Source organism: Episyrphus balteatus, chromosome 4 (assembly GCF_945859705.1).
Source record: "Episyrphus balteatus chromosome 4, idEpiBalt1.1, whole genome shotgun sequence".
Classification (NCBI taxonomy): Eukaryota; Metazoa; Arthropoda; class Insecta; order Diptera; family Syrphidae; genus Episyrphus; species Episyrphus balteatus.
In genome coordinates, this window is record NC_079137.1 from 835176 (window position 1) to 853064 (window position 17889).

Sequence of the window (17889 nt, forward strand, 5' to 3'; positions counted from 1 at the left end):
TTAAACCCATCTTGCCTTCATTTTTTTTTTTGTCTTGTAACCAAATCAAGAGCTTTCCTCCATTCATTTTTCAACCCTCTTAGCCTCAAAATACCTATATACACGCCTTGTATGCAAACAATCTCCCGTCCCAGGCAAGAATTTCAGTATCATCAATAGTAGCCCTAATACCCTTCTTCTACATCGGTTTACTTTTAACCCTTCAGAGAACTCAAATTCTCTCTCCCCCATATGCCTTGCCAAACACAAGAATGCCTCAAGTTCAAGATTTGCCAACCAACACAAAATTCATGAGATTTCATTTTGTTTTAATCCAATTTGATTAGATAGCAAATCCTCTTCTAGGATTTAATTCTCTTTTATACTTTCGCTCTTTCTCTTTCTGGAAAACACGCTGATAAAGAGTAAATCAAGTTGTTTTTTTTTTTTTTTGGTAAAATAAAAGCTTTTCAATAAGCCAAGTTGAGCTTTCTAGACCCACGCGTAACTATTGCTCAGATGGTAGTTTTTACTGAAAAGTCCTTGCGGTAGGACATTTAGTATCATAGCTCCTGTTCGTGCGTCTGTTGTGTCTGTATAATTTGATTTATTCAATAAAATTCTATTTCCAATTAAAAAAAAAGCAAAACATAAAGAAAATTTTACTAAATCTTTTGGGAATACAAAATTGCTAGTTTGGTGTAAAATGTAAACACGAAAGCTTTTCCTCTTTTTTTCTAAAAAAACGGGACCTGTGACATATTAATAAATTAAAATAGAAAAAAAAAAAATCCTTACTGCGGTATTTACTATAATCCTTTGCCAGTTCAAGTTGTCAATCAGTATTTTTTCTGTACAAAAAAAAAAAAGAAAAGTTGAAATAAAAATTTTCCACTCTAATGAAAAATGGAATGTAAATGTTTGTATATTTATTATACAAAAACAAGTGCGACTAAATCAAATTGATTTTGATGAAATTATTTATTTATTACGTAAAAAATAATAAAATTAAACAAAAAAAGGATTAAATGTTATTGAAAAGTAACATTTTTGTGAAAATCTTTAATATATTCAATTCACCTTCTTATGGATTACGTTTTGGATTAATATACATAACACATCTTTTGTTGCTGATGCTGTTAGGTAAGAAAATTTTAATTTTTTTTTTTTTTCGAAATTTTATTTATTTTATTGACATCAAGGTATATTGAGAGTTTACTGTAATTAATCCTTGAAGGACATTATTTTGAGTGATCATTATTTATAGGTACTCTGGCAGACTTACATACCATTTAAAGGAGCTCTCTATTTATTTTTTATTTACATACTTATATTGATATTAATTTTTCGGTGTATAGAGGTTAGGTTAGGTATTAGGAGTCAAACGGAAGAAGATGAAGAAAAAAAAAAGGGAAAAGTCGTAAAAGTTTACGATTTAATTTGTTTGCTTGATTTTTATTGCATTTTCTTTATTGAGCTTGAAAATTGGAAATAAAACCAAATTTTATTGGCAGCACTAAACAATGGAATTCTTCTCTGGTTATACCTACTTTTTGAGAGCGAACTGTGTCAAAAAGAAAATAATTGTTTTCGTTTTTTCTTTTGTTTTGTATTTGAAAAGATTGAAGATTGACTTTTCAAATTTTGAGGTTGTGGCGACTGAAGTCAATGTCTTGAGGTTGAGTAAATAAAATTCTATGAATCTATAAAATATTATTGAATTTCAATGTTATGAGTGGGTGGAAGGATTCTAACTCATCCCAGTCATATAAAATTTTACTTTGATAACCTTGAGTAGGAATAATGGATATTTTGTTCCAATTAAATTTTAGATTTCCAAGAAATTTATAAGATAGATTGTAATGAGAAATCAATTAATACAATTATTTTTCATTTATAATTCAATTAAGGACTTGAAGTAGATCTCCTTATGAATTATAAAGAAAAACTTCACAAGTGGATAAAATTAAAAGATCAAAAAGAAATTTTGAAGTTTTAGGGATTTTTCTAAAAGCTGTACTTTGTTACAAATGGTCCTATCGGAGTGCTTAAAAAAACAATTTTAAGCTAAAAACGTCTTTTTTTTTAATCTAAAAACGGAACATTTTCAAAATGATGTACATTGCAGTATCATAATAAAATAAATCTTTGGCCTTATTTCCATGATTATTTAGCTTCTTATTTTGAAGAATTTTATTTAACAACTTTTCGTTGACAAAATTTCGTTAAGCGGAAATGATCGTTTTGTCTTTGATCATCTATATCTCAGCAACTACTAACGTCACAGAAAAAACAGAAATCGTCAATTTTTTCAAATTTTCAGTTACGGATGTGTTACAATATTATCCTCTTTTATCTTTATACGCCTTTTACTCCTTTTCACCTCCATATGCTCATAGAAGATTTTATCTTATGAAACACTTGAATGTATTTTGTTTCTTGACTAAGGCGTTACAAAATAAAATGCACGACTGGATCGCACAAACTTGCTCTTAGGGTTCAAGTTGCTAAAATTGTTATGACTTTTATATTGAAATTTGGTAAATGCAGGTATATAAAAATTTAAAAAAATACATTAAATTCGTTTTCCAAAGGAATAAAATAACATCTGAAATCAAATTAAGCTCTAAAACAAGAATGCAATTTCATTTGTTTTATTAAGAAGATATTTATAAAAAAAATCAAAAGCTGTGAGTGCTTACATATACAGACAGACAGAGAGACAGACAAACAAAAACTAAACCTTAAGGCCAAACTATAATAGGAATGAACTAGCATGAGCTTATGTCAAAATCGAACGAACTGCTTCGTGAGGATTTACCATAATGAACACATGCGCGCATAGCTTTCTGTCACAGACCGAAACCTATAAAACCGTAAAAATCGAAAAAAAAAATAGTAGGATAAAACCCATTAGAAAAGAAGGGGAATATAATAAAAATGAAAAAAAAAAAATATACTACGGGCAATCCGAGTTCGGGAAGTGGGAGGCGTAGGTACAAGTACAAGTCCTGGAAAAAAAATTAAATGGCAAAGTAACAAAAAGATCTACGACTTTTTAACTCAAAATTAATGTGAAAAATTCAAATAACCAATTTTTTTCTTTTTTATTTTTATCCTTTTCAACGAAATTTTGTAAAAACTTATTACTTTATTACGTCCCAAATATTCTGTAATTTATTTGATTTATAACATTTATTTTTCCACCTAATTTTGACTTGATATCAAAAATCACCCTAATTTTCAATCGAAATGTCTCGTGTCAGGTTTTTTTTTTTTCAAAAAGTCGGTGGACATTTTGTTCGTTGAAATCTCTACTTCCTGATGGTGTAAACATATATACATCTATTATATATATTAAAGTTTGGTTTTGTGTACGTTCGCTAACCGGCCACACCGACTGACTTATTTTCTTAATTTTTTTTTTTTAAATCAAAGAGACATAAGAGGAGAAGGTTTAAGGCAAAAAAATTTAAGATTTTATAGGGTAAATAGAGGTAACACGACATTGAAAAAAGAGGCTATTTTCTAAACGGTAAGTCGTAAAGAGTTGACTTTTTTTTAAATGATAGACAAATTTAATCAATAGTTAAAAACGGTATTGAAAAAATTCAAAAAAAAATTTCAGAACCAAGTTGTGAAGGTTTTTTTGCAGTCATAGACCTTCGACAAAACACTAAATTCAGGTACGCAAAATTTTGCACAGAAATTTGAGTTACACCATTAGTACATATGAATATGCCAAAAGTAAGAAAAAAGACTATACTTTTTATATTTACCAAAAAAACTATTAATTTCCTTTATTTTTTTTTTGTTTTATTGAAGATTCAAAAAAAGTGGGGCGTATTGTATAGTTTTACCCTATTAAAAAAAAAATTAAGGGTCTAATACGGATTTTTTTCATAGGCCCTGTATTTTGAAATAAAAATTTTTGAAAAACAACTAATTTTTAGGGACATTTTTGAGTAGCCTTTTATTTTTTTGGAATTTTTAAACGTCTGCAAAAAATCTCAAACTTATAGGAAATATAGGTTTTAAACATGCGCATGCATGAGTATTTTGCATAGGCCACTTTTGCTAAAAGTTTAAAAGTTAATATTTTTAAACTCATTTTATGAACTTTTCAAGTTTGTATCCTCTTTTTCATTTGAAAAGTCGAAAATTAGAAATAAATACAAGAAATGGCGGAACGAAGTCCGCCGGGTCAGCTAGTTTATGAAAAAAAGCTTGAATTTGATTTTTTTTAATTCGATCATTATGTACAGTTTTGAGCTATTTATTAAAATTTACACTTTAGTTACTCGAAACCCGTCAGAAATGTTACATTGATAAAAAGCGTTTAAAGTTTTCGTTTTTGTATTGAAGTAGGTTAGGAGCGCATGGGCTTTGGGACTTTTGAGGCGGAAGATTTTAAGCTAAGTATACACGATTGGAAGATCTTCCAACATTGGCCGAACTGTCAAAAGTCTTGCAATAGCAACCAATGAGCTGATAATTGTCAAGTTTCTACCAAGTGAAAATTGTCTGTTTATACGGTAGGATAATTTTATCCAAAAATTAGACAAATCATTGGGAGAAAATCAGCTGACATCAGCAAAAATTTGTTGTCATCCATGTAAAAATTGTCTGTATATATGGTTGGAAGACTTTAGAGTTTTTTTTCTTGAGAGATGACGGAGAATATGAAAGTTTTTATTTTTATGTATGTAATTGAGTATTAACGCTGTTTTCAATTCTAGTTTTTAGTTTAGTTTTTATTCAAAAACAGAAAACCGGATGCGAAAATGCTTTGTCGTTTTCAAGAAATTAAAAAAAAAACTCCTTTTTGAATTATTTTTCAATAACGAATACAAAATTATCTCCCAATCACCCAATGACCAATTATTCAACAATCGACCAATTATTTGAAATTAAGAAAAATTCTGTGTTTAGACGAGTTCATACGAAGTCGGCCAATTTTTTGATAAAAAATTGGCAAAAAATTGGCTGCCAATTTTTTTTCTGTCACTTTTGACATATAAAATTGTATGTTTACAAGGTTGATAGACAATTGGTGAAAATTTGTTGGAAAAAAACTGCCAATATTGGAAGATCTTCCAATCGTGTAGACTAAGCTTTAGTTTTTGGACTCCACTGTCGAACATTGTAAAAAAATTTAAAAAATACGCGAATGGTTGAAAACCTGTTGATTTTAATACTTTAAAAATAATTGCTGGAAAAAACGATGCATCACTGCCGCAGAATTAAAAAAATTCTAATTGAAGCCTAAAACCATTTCAAAAAGACAAACTTTTTTCGCATCCTCTAAAATCTTAATGCCATTTCCTTGTTATCTCGATTCAGATTTTGTACTAATCCTTAACTTGCCTTTTCCTACATCACAAGGAAAATGGCCTAAATTCCATTTTTAAACTTTTGGTTTAAAATCAAAATATAATTGATCAGATTGTTCACAGCAACAAACAATTTTATTTTTAAACATAGACTTCAATTAAATTTCCGATTTATAATATAAAATCATACAAAATATCTATCAACATTTTCAATCACAAAAAAAAAACAGAAATGAACATTGCGTGCGTCTTGCACTGTTTTAATAATACCCTGTCACGCTAGGAAATTAAAAGATGGCCGACTTGATTTAGATGTTGCGGTAGCGTATAGCGGTAGCGTTAACCCCTGTTTTCGAACACAGAACCATAAATACCAGTTAATGAAAATTAATTGTTATTTAAATGTGCACATTCTGTTAGGGTTTACACGAGTCGATTATAAAAAATAAAAATAGTAAATTGTTTGGAAAATATTCAAAGGATATAAATATTCTAAGAAATTGATAATGTTCAGGAATTTTCAAAAAAAAAATCAAAAACATATATTTAATGGATTCTCTTTTTTATACACCTTTTAAGAAGAATTTGTTTGTGTGTGGGTGGGTGTATAAACAAATATAATATAATTGGTATATTTATCTATCGAGGTATCTGTGTGTTTTTCGTTCCATCAATTATGCATAAAACTTGGATAAAATCACTGTGTAGTTCTTATATTACACTGCCATTTATTTATTGAGCCCTTCCGGTTGCCATTGCTTTGTATTTTTTTTTTTCTTTCGAATACACACACACATACAAAACCATTTAGTGAATAATAAATAACAATGGAATGGATAATAGTCCTATAAATTGTTATTAGCAAGGCATTATTTTGTGTGACATGTTTATATATGTTTTGTTTTAAGATTCCTTTTCCTACTTTCCTCCTGCACCCGTAGAAACAAATAAATATGGTGTATTGATAAAGGAGGTATGTGTGTGCTGTAATCAGAAAAAAGGATGTACTGATTTATTAGCAATTAGGTAGAAACCTACACGTTCTTTAATAATGTATATATTGTTGGGATTGTCTTGTAGATATTTTAAGGAATGTCTGCTCTCTGCCAGTACAAAAGTTACAAGGGTTTTGTATATGTGTCTGTTCGGAGGAATGTATGGGAATTGTTTTAGTCCTTGAACTTGAAATCGAATATTTAGATAAATATTGATTTCCAACAGGAAAATGTAGAATGTCGTTACTGTATATACAAGGGTATCGAGAAATGTAATAAATATTTGCAAATTACTTTATATTCTCTTTGATCTTTAAAAGGATATGGCTGGAGCAAGGATTTTGGTATCATACAATCTCAAGTCCTTTTCTCATGGATTTTCCATACCATTTTTGCAATCTTCGATAAAATATAGTTTCGTTTCTCGGTAGAATTAATTTCGATCTCCTCCGCATTTGAATTCGTGTTCAAAATAGGGGGGAACTCTTTTTTTTATTAAAGGGGAAACATAACGTAGTCTTTTATTTAAATATTATCTCACAGAGTTAGTAGAAATAAATAAATATAAAATCAGCATACAAAATATGTTTTCTTTCAATTTTCATTTTGAACTTGTTTTTTTCTTTTTTTATGAAATATATTCAAATAAAAGAAAAACACTTCTGGAAAAACATTATATTTTTTTCCTCCGAATTTTTTTTTTTTTTTCTTGGTTCGAGAATATTAAATGTGGAAATCTTTGTTGGTTTATCTCTTCAAACAAATCCTATTTATATTTATGAATGCAAATGGAGATAACATGGTGGTTTTTTTTTATAATATTTATTTTGCTTTATTTGAAAGGCTATAGATAATCTTTTCGTTGGAACATACAGCTGCTTAAAAATTGGAATAGGAGTTTTTTTTTTTCTTCTGGTGAATAACAGAGAGGCTCCGAGATAATAGAAAATCAGTTTCAATGATTTGAAATTTGTAGGTTACCAACAGGAGGTTAGGGAAACGTTGCCCTCAATTTTGTAGGCTTATAAAAAAATGTGAAATTTTTTGTATTTCAAAAAATTTGTTTGTTTTATCATTTTGGCCTACTTTTCTTTAACAGTGACCACACGAGTGGCTTTTGTACTGTAAATCCAAAAGACACCTTGGTAAATAAAATGATTTTTTTTACAATTTCTGGGGAGGAAATCTGTTGCAGAACATTTATTTTTTGGAGACTCTCCAAAGGGGTTTAAGGAATTAATTTTTATGGACCAAAAATAACGTTATCGTCGTATACCAATTTCGGGTAAGTTCAATTTTCTCGAAAACGGCTCCGACGGTTTTGTTAAGAAATTCAAATATTAGGTCTATCTTTTGATGATGTTATGTTTTTTTTTTTTGTTTTATAATATGTACCTACATTTAGCAAATTTCTATAAAAAGTCTTAAAAATTTAAGGAACTTACACTCTAAGAGCAAGTTCTTGCGACCCAGTCGTGCATTTTATTTTTATAATTTTTCTGATAACTGTCACCACCTTCCCTATCACCGTTTTGTTTCGACGTTGACTTTAGGGACACCCTGTATCGAGTTAGCAGATCAAGGTGTTAAACCGCTAACTTATTGGTCTTGGTCTTTTAATGTATACCTAGTCAAGTTAAGTTTTTTTTTAATTTTACATCTCTGAAATATGAACGAATTCACAAAATTGTATCACTTGACATTTTTTGAAGAAAAAATTAAAGAGTAGTACCATCAGTCAGACTAATGTTGAAAGGTTTTCAGAAGTACCTACATTTTAAGTAGATTATTTTCTAGTCCAACCAAACAATGCAAAACTGGGTTTCTCTAAATATTTATTCAAAATAATCCAATTGATGCTGCATTTAAAAAAAAAAAAAAAAAATGAAAGAAATATTCTATTCATTTACAAACACTTCAGAGCCCTTATAGTTTTTCCCTACTTCACCTCCCCTCTCTCTTTTTCTAGAGGGAATTCAACAACGTAAGCAAAACATTAGTTCTTCATGATGACTGCTACTATACTAGGCACTAAATAAGGCAACTAAAAGAAGTAGTAGAAAATAGAGAAAAAGAAATAAAAATCAATGGAAAACGAGGTTAACGACAATGCAAATGCCAAGCATCATCATCATCATGACAAAACAATGCGCAACAGTCAACAAAAAGTTCTTCTAGAGAAGAATATAAATGTAAAAAAGGTTGGTTAGGTCGTATCTCGGCATATAGTCAAGTATAGAGTTCCCATTTCCCTTGAGATATCCTTGATTTATGGTTCTAACATGAAGAAACTATTATAATGGTTCACTGGGAGAAATGCCGAGCAAAGCGACCAACTCAGAGACACAACAACTGATGGTGATATTATATTTTAGGCAGAGACGGCTAAATTATAAATAGTTCAAGGTTAAAATTATATAAATAAAGTTGAAGGTCACATAGAAAAAACTTGCTTTTCTGTTTTTATTTTTGTTTCAACATTAAAGTCAGTTAACAGATGAGTGATGATGGGAAATAACGATGCTTTTAGAATTCAACTTGGGAATAAACATTTTTTTTTCACGGCTAAAATTTTTAGTTCACTTAAAACTATTAAATTTTTTTTTAGTTTAAAAGTACTTTTTTTGTTAATTTTAAAAACATTTTATCCTAATGAGTATTGTAATAAGATTTATTGCTACATTAAATAATCTTAAACTTTAAATGATTTTTAAGTAGGTAATATTTAAAATTTATAAAAATGAAAATCGAATTTGAATAAATTACTTTTTTTTATAATTTATGAGAGCTTTTTTGTTTTACCTACAGTCTTACAGTTGTCCTTTATTCCATTTTTCAGAAAAATTCTTAAGTCTAAACGTTTCACATAAAAGGTATTTTTTTAGTGGTGGCTCATTGAGGCTTAACAATATTACGAAAATAAAAAAAAAAAATGCAAGACTGGGTCGCACGAACTTTCTTTTGCTATGGTAAAAGTTGCTTGGAATGTTTAAGATAATATTTATTTTTAATTTTATCATTAATTTTAGAAATATGTAAAAATGTGTTAAAAGTTATTTTTCTAAGCACGAAAACTGCTTTTTCAAAAGTTTTAATTTTCGAATAAATTATGCTATTAGATTTCTTGAACATTTGACAAAGAATTTCGACAGTCCAAAAGAAAAATTCACATTCACAAATGTTCCTTTGAAACCACGATTTGTTGTAATTTGTATTTTTTTATACTTTTTTTTTAATTTGTAAAAAAAATTAATAATCAACAAATATAAGAAAATTTTCAAGAAAATTTATTTATTCTTTTTGAAAATATGTATAGAGTAAAAAAAAAATAATTGATATTTTTTTGATAATGTTTTTTCGTACAAAATTTCTCGCTTACCAGAAAGTCAGAAATCAAGAAAACCGTTCAATGGATTTTTATTTTATCTAGTTTAAAAGACCATTGATAGGTGGTAACTCACCAATATTTTTTAAAATCCATTACAAGGAATTCAAATGTAACGAATATTTAAAAAAAAATTCATTACTCAAAAACTGCTCTTACGATTAATATAATAGTTTGTATTATAAACATATTAGTCAAAAGACTTACTCGTAAACGATTTAAAAGATTTCAACGGAAATTTTTATACAAAAGGATTAAGTAACATTTTTTGATTTTTTTTTTTTTTTTTTTTTTTTTTTTTGACGGATCAATATTTTTTTTCGAAATTCTGTGGAAAATTTAAGGCTCCATTTATTAGTAATTTTTGAGAGAAAAAAAGCTAGTATTAAAAATTAAAATTTTGAAACTCCAATATTCTTACTGTCAGATTTTTTACTAAAGAAACTTAACTTAGTTAATGAACCCCTTCCTTTTGACTTTGGCTTCACAGACAGACAGAATGACATTTATTTTAAATCATCAAACACAAATGATAAAATTTATACATATGAATGAGGTAAGGTAATTCAAATATATAATTTGTCAATTCCAATTTAAACAATGCTTTCTATTTGACTAATATCGTTCCATCCATAGTTTATAGACTTAGATCTTTTATAAAACCTTATTCACATAAATCAAATAAATCTTAAACCACTTTCATTCGTAGATACTCAAAAAAGAAACTGAAATACAATTTCGAAAATTCCTCTCGGGTCTTTTTTTATTTTATTTCTTTTTTTTTTACAAAAAAAAAAAAAGTATTTGAAATTTCAAGATCTTATTGTGTTCGTTATGACAAAGTTTGTGCTTCACTAAATGTTTAAGGGCACACAATCCTTATTGAAGGACACTCTTCCTCTGATTTCTATGTCAACTGCATTTTATATACATATATTATTTAGGTAGGGTATACATATATACCCGTTCGGCATCAAAATCAAAAACTTTATAGTTTCCGCTGTTTTCATCTTCAAACTTTGTGTACTTAACTGTTTGCTCCTCGAACTCTTTCACTCTCTCTCTCTCTCTCTATCGTTGTCGTTTCAAGTCTGCCTCTTGTATTTATTTTTCAAAAACAAAAAACAAGAAAAAAAAATGAAACAAAAATTTAACAATTTTCATGAAAATTCAGTTTGGTGAAGTGCTAGACATAGCCTTGACCTAAGTTTTAATACTCTGGCGATAGAGTCAGAGAAGAATGTGATAGAGGGAGGGCGAGAGGGGGTGTGTGATGTGATACAATAGAAAAAGTCTGAGGGAGATATACCAGAAACTGTACAGTGAAAATTAAGGACACATTTTGTGGTGAAGAAGTGAAAATATTTGCACAAGTTTTAGAGGATATGAAAGGATTTTCTTTCATTCTCTTTTTTTTTTTTTCTTTCTTTTATTTTATGCTCTGTATTTTGCTGTGCAGTTTGATGAGCATTGTTTGTTGGTAAAACTTGACAAAACCGATTGAAAGGAAGTAATCATTTTCAAAATGAAGGCAAGAAAAATAAAAAGCAACAAGGCTAAAAGATAAAACATGGATGATGCACACCCAGAGAGTGCACATTCTCATCGTCGTCATCGTCATCATCATGTTCATCATTATCCTTATATAGCTAAGTTGGTTTGGCGTTAAAAAATGTTTGTTTTTTTCGGCGAGTGACTTTAAGAGTGATGGCAAGGTCATTAAGTATTCTGTTTTATGCTTAAATAGCTCTCTTAGACTTAACCAAAAAGCAATTTAACGGTTGAGTTATTTTCAAAAGACAAACTTTTTAAATATGTACTACTCGTCGTTTTAATTAAAAAAAAACACTTTTTTTTTAGCTGAATTCTTACAAAATATTCATGGTGTTTTTTTAAACAAAAATAAAAAAAGTATAAAATATTTAAGATTATATCAACAAGTTTTTTTTCTTATTTTCTTGTAGGTTTTAAATTTTATTTAATAACAAGTTTTTATCTTTTTGTTTATTTACAGAACCGAAACTTACTAAAAGCGATGTACCGCCACACTATTGGGATGCGCCGTATGCGTTGCCATTTTTTGACAATTCATCGCAACGTGAGGTGACAACGACAGTTGGCAAATCTGCTTATCTGCATTGTCGTGTGAAAAATCTTGGAGATAGAGCGGTAAGCGTTTTAAATTTTGTAATTGCTCTTTAGGGTAGCATTGATTTCGTTTGAAATTTATACGTTTTAGAAAAAAAAATTGAAAACAAGGTCTAATGTGGCACAAAATGCGCTAAATCGGCAAAACATGTTCTAGAGTTATTATTATTTCGTCTCTTGGAACAATTTTGACAACTTTCTTATACATTTTTATACAAAAATTGACTATTTTAATCGTTAAAATATTGCCAACTTTGTTTTAATGCAACGATAAAAAAATTTAACTAAAATAGAAACCACTTCGATTTTCTTTTCTCTTTGTTAGATTTTATCTTCTTAATATTTGTATGAGCTATGTGGGAAGTGGGAGTCAATTTTTATCATCATTGCTCTGTAGGCTTCTTTTTAAAATTTAAATTTGTTTTAATTTTTTTTTATTTTAAGTCAAATGACTCTGGCAACCCTTTCGATTTATCTACGCTTCCGTCAATTTGCGGTCTTCAATAATGGCTATTCTTTGTACCAAATTTCATTTTTGTTCTTAATATTTTTGTTTAATCCTATTTTTTTTATTTTTCAATTTTTTTTCTATAAGTACTGGCAACCCTATTTAATCCACCTTCGCTTTTACAAATTCTTAATCATTTTTATATTTACAAATGCTCTTATGGTGACAATTCAGTGTTTTAAGTAAATGGGTTTTCTGTTTTTATTATTTTTTGTTTGTAGACACTCGGCAACCCTTCATCCCCAACCCCAATATACCTTCAGCAAGTTGGAATTTCTTTCAGCTTATAATATGGCTATTAATTATGTTTTATTAATCCGTGTACTTTGGATTTTCGTTTCTATGTCTGTTGGATAAACAATTTTTCAATAAATTTCATTTACAATTATTAATTTTAACTTAAAATAAATGTTATGATTGAAGCATCATTTAAAAAAAAAAGAAAATATTTAAACACTTTAATATCCTGATATATCCTATATCATGTATTAAGACAAAAAAAAAAAAAACAATTTTAACAAATCAGTCACAACAAAAGGAGCTTTTTTTCCTCAAAATACAGCAAAAAAAAATCCTCCTTTGTGTGACCCAATAAATTTATATTGATATTGTTCAATGAAACGGAAATTAAAAAACACAACAAAAAAAATATGTACAAGAAGAAAATTGCATCACACAACACAAAAAGTGCTTGGTTTTGTATATCTCTCGTCGTACGTGTATCTACATATACACACTTTGGTTTCAGGGATAAACCCTCAATGATGCACCATGAACGAGAATACCCTTTATGCAGGGCATGTAAAGTAATATGGATAGCAATTTGGATTACTCTTCTCTCCTGTAGTTCTTATTTTATTTTTCATTTTTTTTTTGCTCCTTCTCTCTCTTTCTCTTTCATGACTGTCCTCAATGTTATACTGCATGTAAAGATTGCATACAAAAAAAAAAAAAAAAAAAAATGAAAATCCTTTAAATTTGTGGTTGAATTTTTGGTTTAAATTGAAATCATTTAAGTAAATTGGTAAGCTCCGAGTTTTTGAAAGACACAAAAAAAAAAAATTCAATAAACAAAGAGGTCCTTTATGTATATTTTTTTGTTTAGATTTTAAAATAAAAAAATGCAGACAACCACTTTAATTGAAAATATATGTAAGTCAATTCTTTAAAACAATAAAAAAATAAAAAGAAAATGGTTGAAAGGTTAAAAGGTGTCCTTTTTGTCCTTCTATCTAAATATCAAGTGAATCTTTCGTTTAATTTGTCTGTGTGCTACGTGAACGATGCAAAGTGGCCCTTTGAACAACCTTTTATCCCTCTTGATGATTTGTAGTTCTTTTGTAAGCCTACTACATTCTCCCGTTCGTTATATCCTTTAAGTAATGGGATCACTTTTGCTCTGTGTAAATATAAATTCACGGATTTTACAATTAAGGAGGCTATTTTTAGTCTTTGACTGACTCTCTCTGTTTGTCCTTCTTATCGCAAATAACTTTGTATATAGCGTTAAACATGTTGTTTAACATTTTTGTTTTTCTTTATCTGAGTTAGTCCGGATGTGTTTTTCCGAGTCTGTACGTCTCGTCTGACGTGGGTTGAAAGTTCAGAGTGTGTACTTAACTAAACGCCTACACAACAATGTAAAGGAATGAAAAATTGTTGAGGAAAATGAAGTACCATGAAATCTACTCAAATTTATTTTGTATTTACTGGAAGTGTATCCCACTTCTGATACCATTGTTACAATTTTGTTGAAATTCGATTACTTACTTGGTTTTTGTGTGTTTTAATTTCAACTTTAAGTTATTAATCAAGGCTTTTTGTTATTTTTAGGTATCATGGATTCGAAAACGGGATCTGCACATCCTCACTGTTGGCATAATAACATACACAAATGATCAACGATTTCAATCTCTACACACTGAAGGATCCGATGAATGGACACTTAGAGTTTCATCCCCTCAACCTAGAGATTCGGCAACCTATGAATGTCAAGTATCAACTGAACCAAAAATCAGTCAAGGATTTCGACTCAATGTTGTTGGTAAGTAATATAAAAAAATAAAAACTATAAAAAGAAATCAAATCAAAGTTTTTCCTTAAAAAAAAACAAAAATAAACAAAAAAAAAATCCTTTTTTTTATAGTTTCTCGTGCGAAAATTCTTGGAAATTCTGAACTTTTCATCAAAAGTGGCAGTGATTTGAATTTGACATGCTTAGCACTTCAATCACCAACACCACCCTCATTCATCTACTGGTACAAGGATAAGCGTGTGATGAACTATACAAAGCATGGCGGTATCAATGTCATAACAGAGCGAAAGACTAGAACGAGTATGTTACTGATTGCCAGAGCAACACCCGCTGATTCTGGAAATTATACCTGTTTGCCAAGTAGTTCATGTAAGTTTTCAAAATTAGTTTCTTACCAATTCCTTTATATCCTTTTTCCCCATAAAAAAAGTTGAAATGGAAAAATAACAGAAAAACGTAGAACAAATTCCATGGAATCTTCAAATGATAAATTGGAATTGGATTCCAATTTTTTTTTTTGTTTTATATAGATTTCTCGATGTTCTAGAAAATATACATACAAAACGAACAATGAATTTAAATTTAAATAGATATCGATTTCGATATCGATAATGGTTATAAATGTGTACCATTGCTACAAAATCCAATGGTTTTTTTCTTTTCCAAAAACCATACTCAAACTCAAGATGTTCTTTTTGGTTTTTTGTACTCAAATAAAAAATAAAAGAAATTTTACACACATCAGCATCACATAGAAAAACTCCTACTTCTACAACCTACACGTTTAACTTCGATCCATTAAAATCCAAATCACGTTTGAGGAAAGAGCTTTTTAAAACCTTAACCAGCAAGCAAAAAGTTGAGGTCTAGGATGTCTGTCGATTTACTATATAGATTCCTTTTATTCCTTTAAGCAATTTAGAGAATTTGGTTTTCGAACTTTTGTCTTAAAAATAAAACAAATAAAGCAAAAATATCTACAACAACAAAAAAATGCATGATATGAATTCTGGTGTCTGGTAAGCTGTACAAGTTGGTTTTTGCTTTATTTCCAAGAAGGATAAATGCAATTTAAGGATTTTTTTTTCAAGGGAAGTTTAAAGATTTTAGGAATATGGTTTAAAAAGGATACTGACGAATTAAATGGAAGTGTGGGTCGGAAATTTTACAACATTACTAAAGGATTTTCTAGGTATTGGAATTTATTTGCGAATAAAATTCCCAGAATTAAGACAAACTTTGATGCAACAATTTGTTCACATTTACTGTACTGTAAATTATAAAATGGCATACTTTTTAAAAAATGATTCATTTAAAAATTCTTCTATAAATTATTTCCTCAGAGTTTTCCAAAAATTAACGAATTACACAGCTAAAACCGCAACCGTTTTTTCAAGATCGCTATTTGTTCAACATATTTTATTAAAAAAAATTATCCTTCGAAAAATGCGATTTAATTTCCTAGTTTGACTGGACTAAATATAAATGTTTTTTTGTTTTTATTTTCAGACTCCGCTAGTGTTGTTGTCCATGTTATAAATGGTGAACATCCAGCTGCCATGCAACATGGCAATAGTAGTGCCAATAGTTTATCAAATTCTCTGCATTCCTATCGGGCTTTAAAATTAATTGATATTAATTTCATAACAAATAATAAATCACTTTGTTTAATTTTGATAAATCTTTGGCACATAATACAATTTAAAACTTTTATATTAACAATTGGATTTTTACTATATAATTCAACAAGAAATCACAGAAATTTTTTATCAATTAGATGACTGTAAATCAATTTTTTTTCAAAAACAAAACAAAAAAAGCAAAGAAAAACAAAGTATATTTATCGTGTTGTGTATTATTTATAAAAATAAAATAAAAGAATAAACAAATAGGTAAAATAAAAAAAAAAATTAAACCAAAAAAATATTACTGAATTAAAAATTCTATAGAAAGTAGATTATTAAAAAAAAAAAGAAAAAAAAAACACAAAAACAAAAAAAAAGTAGATGAAAATAGAATGTAATTCTATTGAAAAAATTTAATTTTTTAAACCTAATTTTTTTGTATATAAAACATTATTATGTATATTAAAAAAAAAAAAAAATGAAAACTTTTTAGAAAAATCCATGTAAAATAAAAATTTTAATTGTGTGTATATTGTATATTTACGTGAATTTACAATAAAAAAAAGAGAAGTTTATTTAAAAATATGATGCAATTAACAAAAATGATAAAGACAAAAATTAATAAAAAAAAAACGAACATTATTTAATTATATTTAAGAAAAATAAATTACTTTAAAAATAATGAAAAATAAATTAAAGTTTTTGGAGTTTTTCTTCTTTTTTAAGGTTTTATTTTCAGATTTAAAAAATTCAACAAAATTGATATAGCTGTAACTAGCTGACAAAATATTTAAATAATTATTTGTTTAGTTTAATTGAAGGAAAGGTAAGTATTTTGAAAATGCATAACATCTAAAAAAAAAATAGCGATGGAGTTCTAAAAATATTAATTTTTCAACCTCGAGCGCGAAAATTAGGTCCGGAATTCTGACACAAAGATACAGGAAAGGGGCATTTAAACATAATTACTCGATAGCGGCCCTAAAGAAAAATATTTATAGATACAACAATTATATTTCTATTTGCAATCATAAAATTGATTTCAAACACATTGTAAAAAGGTTCGTTGAGAAGTAAGAGTATAATCATACATGAAATAATGCGATTTCATACATTTTATTAGTTTCACAAAATACAAAAAAAAAAAACTCTACAAGGAAGCGATAAAAGTTTTATAAAACTTTTTTTTAACACAAAGTTCGATAAAACAAAGTTTGTTATAATTTTTTTTTTTTTGTTCTTTAAATAAAAAATATTTGTCTTCTCTATCTCTTGTGAAGCATAATATCATTCATGACAACCCACAAAATTTGATGCAGGGAGGAATGTTGAAAAAAATAACCAAAAACGTCAGTTAGAATTGTAATGGCAATCATAAATTTAAGACCTACCCTAAAATAAAAGGATACTAAAGAATACCTTAAGGCTACATCTCCCCACAATTCAAAAACCATTCAAATTGAAAGCTTTTTAAGATGGAAAACCATGACATTCACTGCTAGCGCATTTTAAAAGATGTTAATTTTCAACAAAAAACCGTGATTTGGGTTAATATTTTTTCTTACTTTTTTTATTTCCTTTTTACTGGCACCCTTAAAAATAGTGATATTTTTTTTTGTTTGGAGAAGACGAAGAATTGGGCTAAAAATATACCCAAAAGCAAACACACATATCTATAGAAGACGAAGATTTTTTTTTTTTTTTGAAATTGCTCAGAGCATCTTAATCATTTTTTTGCTGTGTGAGTATGGGAAAAAAAGTAAGAGGATCAAAGAAAACTTAATATTTTACTGTTCGTTTTGTGTAAATCTTTCTTCTTTATTTTAATATTTTTTTTTTTATTCTACTTTTGCTTTTAAGTAACCATTGGCCTAAAGGCAA

General features: G+C 28.2%; 2 protein-coding genes across 2 annotated transcripts in view; one reads left to right on the plus strand and one right to left on the minus strand.

Moving 5' to 3' along the window:
- Positions 1–17889, minus strand: part of LOC129919984 (limbic system-associated membrane protein-like) — a 190483-nt gene that overhangs the window by 57870 nt on the left and 114724 nt on the right. The gene's annotated exons all lie outside the window — the stretch shown is intronic.
- Positions 519–16234, plus strand: LOC129919985 (hemicentin-1-like). The gene is made up of 5 exons (XM_056001132.1): positions 519–1122; positions 11707–11861; positions 14182–14392; positions 14495–14752; positions 15893–16234. Exons 1-5 carry the CDS (start codon positions 1008–1010, stop codon positions 16162–16164), a joined length of 1011 nt encoding a protein of 336 aa, XP_055857107.1. The 5' UTR covers positions 519–1007; the 3' UTR covers positions 16165–16234.